At 50.7% G+C, this 4,059-nt stretch overlaps 1 protein-coding gene across 1 annotated transcript in view; it reads right to left on the minus strand.

Moving 5' to 3' along the window:
• Positions 1-226: 226 nt before the first annotated feature.
• Positions 227-4,059, minus strand: part of dusp10 (dual specificity phosphatase 10) — a gene marked incomplete at its 3' end in the record, with an annotated part of 9,245 nt that continues 5,412 nt past the window's right edge. The window contains exons 2-3 of the mRNA XM_084439802.1: positions 1,322-1,690; positions 227-492 (exon numbers count right to left, since the gene is read on the minus strand). Of these exons, the coding sequence (XP_084295928.1) occupies positions 227-492; positions 1,322-1,690 (635 nt within the window). The remainder of the gene's footprint in view (positions 493-1,321; positions 1,691-4,059) is intronic.

Here is a 4,059-nt window from a genome sequence, read left to right on the forward strand (position 1 = left end):
TCCCGGTAGCGTTCGTACGCGTCGTGTGTTTCCGGTAGCGTTCGTACGCGTCGTGTGTTCCCGGTAGCGTTCGTACGCGTCGTGTGTTCCCGGTAGCGTTCGTGCGCGTCGTGTGTTCCCGGTAGCGTTCGTACGCGTCGTGTGTTTCCGGTAGCGTTCGTACGCGTCGTGTGTTCCCGGTAGCGTTCGTGCGTTTGTTTGCCGTGTGTTCGGGGGCCAGAGGGGCCTAGACCATGGTTTCCACCCCCAGCAGCTTTGGTGTGAGGATGCGGGGCGTCACGCCGGTGTTCAGGTCCTCCTCGAACTCCAGGAGCTGCCCCATGAAGTTGAGGTTGGGGGAGATGATGGGCCTCCTGGTCTTCACGAACTTGTAGGCGTCGGTCATGGTCATCCAGGTGTGCTTCATCAGGTAGGCGATGACGATGGTGGCGGAGCGCGACACGCCGGCCTGACAGTGGATCAGGAGGCCTCTGCCGGCCTGCTGGGCTTCCTCTGCAGACAGGAAGCAGGAAGCACACATTCACCACAGAACACGGCTCAACACGCCGGGGCTGCGTTCTGAATCGCATACTACCCTACTATATAGTATGCAAAACAGGATGTAGTATGTCCCAATACATAGTATGCCACATGCAGTATGGCAAAAATACCAGGATGACCTACTACATCCGGTTGTATTTTGCAGTATGCAAGCCAGCAGGCTTTTCTGGCTATTCTGACCCACAATCCTGTGCGCAGCGGAAATGTGCGTCACATGTGCGAGTCGTGACAGCTGTAGACGAATGTCGCGTTATGGACAGCGACGGATGTGGGCAAATTTCAAGGCGCAATGTTATGACAAGGTAGTATGTCCCAATTGGATGCCTAGTGTTGCAAAGTACGTACTTTCTAAGGGCAGCTGTAGTAGGTACTGGTAGTAAGTAGTAGGTACTGGTAGTAAGTAGTAGAAGTATGCGATTCGGAACGCAGCCCTGGGCAACAGAACTCACTTTAAGCACATCAAACATGAAACACAAACATTTTCTTTTGGAGATTCAATATAATGCATAATTCAATGTGCTTGATTGGGTGTGTCAGTCCTATACGCCTGTAACACAGTATGTCAAACAAATCCATAATTTCAAAAAACGCTCGCCGGCCTACACAGCCTCTGATCGATTAAGAGCATCAGCCTCACTCCAGCTCCCGCTAACTCCGACCTTAATGTAAAATAAGAGCGATTTATAAAACCCACGATCGATCACATACGATGGCGTCTTCCCCCGCCCTCTCTCCCCGCCCCCCGCCCTCAGCGACCCGGTCCAGCCCTCCCCGTACGTACCGATGAACTCGAACGCCTCCTCGAAGTACTGGCGCAGGTTCTGCTTGTTGCTGTCGGTGGCGGGGAGGCGCTTGTATCTGAAGAGGCCGGCGTGGTAGTGGTAGAGGGGCAGGTGCGTGGTCACGTTCAGAACGTAGCCCACGTTGACGCGCTGCAGCTGGGGAGCGTCCTGGGCGTCCAGCTCGTTGCCCAGGTACAGGAAGGGCAGGATGGGGGTGAGCTCCGCGCCCTCGATGTCCGGGGTGGAGGGCAGGGAGGGGGGCAGCGCCCCCTGCAGGCCGGAGGCCCCGCCCACGTCCAGGTCCTCGTGGAGGTGGAGGGAGTGGTCGCACAGGTGCTGGTGATTCTGCCTGAAGCAACTAAGGCCTCCTGGGTAAAAAACACACAGCAACAGGAAACGTCAGGCAAATATTGACATTTAATAACGGAAATTAAACAGGTTTGTCTGTTTGTTTGGGAGGTTTGTCACTAACTGTTTTTTCCCACTAGAATAAGGCAAGAATGTTTTTTTTACTTAGAAGACAGACACACCTGTTCTATCTTTAGAAGTGAGGCACTGTTGGATTTTGCATATCTCGCTGATAAGGTAACAAAATAACTTTCAAATGTAGATAACATCACACAGTTCAAGCCCCCAACCATTCAAGCCATTGCATTTGGTTTCCATTTGAATTTCATTAGATTTGTCTACCAGGTGAGTGGGTGAGGCTACCAGGTGAGTGGGTGAGGCTATCAGGTGAGTGGGTGAGGCTATCAGGTGAGTGGGTGAGGCTATCAGGTGAGTGGGTGAGGCTATCAGGTGAGTGGGTGAGGCTACCAGGTGAGGGACGTTGTGTGTTGTGTGTGTGTGTGTGTGTGTGTGTGGAGCGGGGAGCAGCAGGTGACCAGGGGTCATGGACTCTCTTTCCTCATCATTCTGGAGGAGTGAGAAGCGTTCCCAGCAGCCCCAGAGCAATCTGCCGCCTCCCCCCTTCCCTTGTGAGAAATAGCCGCCATTACTCCTCTCCCAGTCAAAGACGGGCAAATAAAGATGATGGATGAGTAACACGTGTCTCGCTGGACATCTGCACTTCCTCAAACAGCCGTTGGACAGTAACGATCAGACGGGCTGATGTTGTCGGTTACTGTCAGTTAGGCAAATGAGGGCCCTGGCTTTGCACCTGTTGCCATGACGCCCTGAGCTTCCTCCCGGGGCGAGGGTGTGTGTGTGTGTGTGTGGGGGGGGGGTGGGGGGGAGAGGGGAGGGGCTAACCTAGGGGGCGGGGGGGAGGGGTGCAAGGCCCTGACACAGTATCAGTTCATGTATTGTTCATGTTACGAAAGCTGACATCTTGCCAAGTGAGGTCACTGCATGGCCTCAGCTTCTCCATGGCAACCAGGCAGGTGGGGGTGTCCTATCAGCTGTCAGGCGCGGTGGGGGGGGGGGGGGGGGGGGGCGGGGGGGCGGGGGGGTGTAAATCATCAGGGCGGTAAAGCTGCCCGACTGATTGGCCACAAATTAGCAGTTATGTTCCCACAGTAAATACCTTTTTCTCCTCTCAGGGATGTGTGTGTGTGTGTGTGTGTGTGTGTGTGTGTGTGTGTGTGTGTGTGGGGGGGGGGGGGGGTCATTATAATAACCACATAACTACAGTAAATAACAGAATTAGAGTGCACACAGGCCCTGTGGCAGTGAACTTCAGGGAAGTTAAATGTTCAAGTCATTGTGGCTTCCTCACCAGCGCCTAGTAAAGACCTTCAGGGCTTGAGTGTGTGAGGAGAGATCTCACTAGGATGACTTCTTTCTGGGCTTTTCAACACAGACGCAATTTGGAGAGTTAAACCAATAAAAGTTGTAGTTTTTCACTCGACTGATAAATAGCTTATTGTCAGAGCAGATGGAAATGGAGAGAACTTTCCGGTACGTAGCGGTGAGTGAAATGTCATCTCTGTTATTACCCTCAACCATGTCACCAGGGAAAGAACCACCCGGTCTGTCTCACTCTCACAACCCGACCACGAGTAGCAGCTCAGTAACTAGCACTCCTCTCGCTCTGCTCCCAGCATGCACTCTGTTTCCACCACAGTCTTACATCAATAATATTATTACTCATAACTAATCTCAGCTTTGGGTCACAGTAAGAGGAGCCGCTAGGACTGGAGACGCTTCTGTTTTCAGATACACTGTGTCATACAGTACGGCAATAATATTTATATGAGTCATTTTCAACATAATGTTTTGGGGCAACTCCAAGAGTTGATCCAGCTATCAACCTACCATGAGGGAAATATATGATCCAGAACTAGCATTTCACATTCACCCAATTACCGGATACATTTTCAAGTTTGTGGAAATAGTGATACTTCTGGCTGTGTGCATTTGGTATTCTAGAAACTTTCATTAAAGGTGCTGTAGGTAACATTTCTATGTTGACATATGATTCTTTAAAAATAATAAATCCACAGAGCTATAAGAAAGATACGTGATAAAAGTTTTACCGCCCCAAAAAATATTGACTTTGAATTTATCATTTGAAAAATGTTGACGGGTCCAAAATGAATGTTGTGTTTATCTCGGAGATGTCGGAGGTTTGGTTCCCACACTTACGAGGCTCGTGAGCCAATAGTATTTCGACGTTGGCACCACGTGGAATCTCTCTGTCAGGAGTCGTAATACTATTGGCTCACACGCCTTGTTAGAATTGTTTTTTATGATTTGTCCACTTAAAAATATGACCTACAGCACCTTTAATGAAAGT

This window comes from Borostomias antarcticus (assembly GCF_949987555.1).
Source record: "Borostomias antarcticus genome assembly, chromosome: 6".
Taxonomy (NCBI): Eukaryota; Metazoa; Chordata; class Actinopteri; order Stomiiformes; family Stomiidae; genus Borostomias; species Borostomias antarcticus.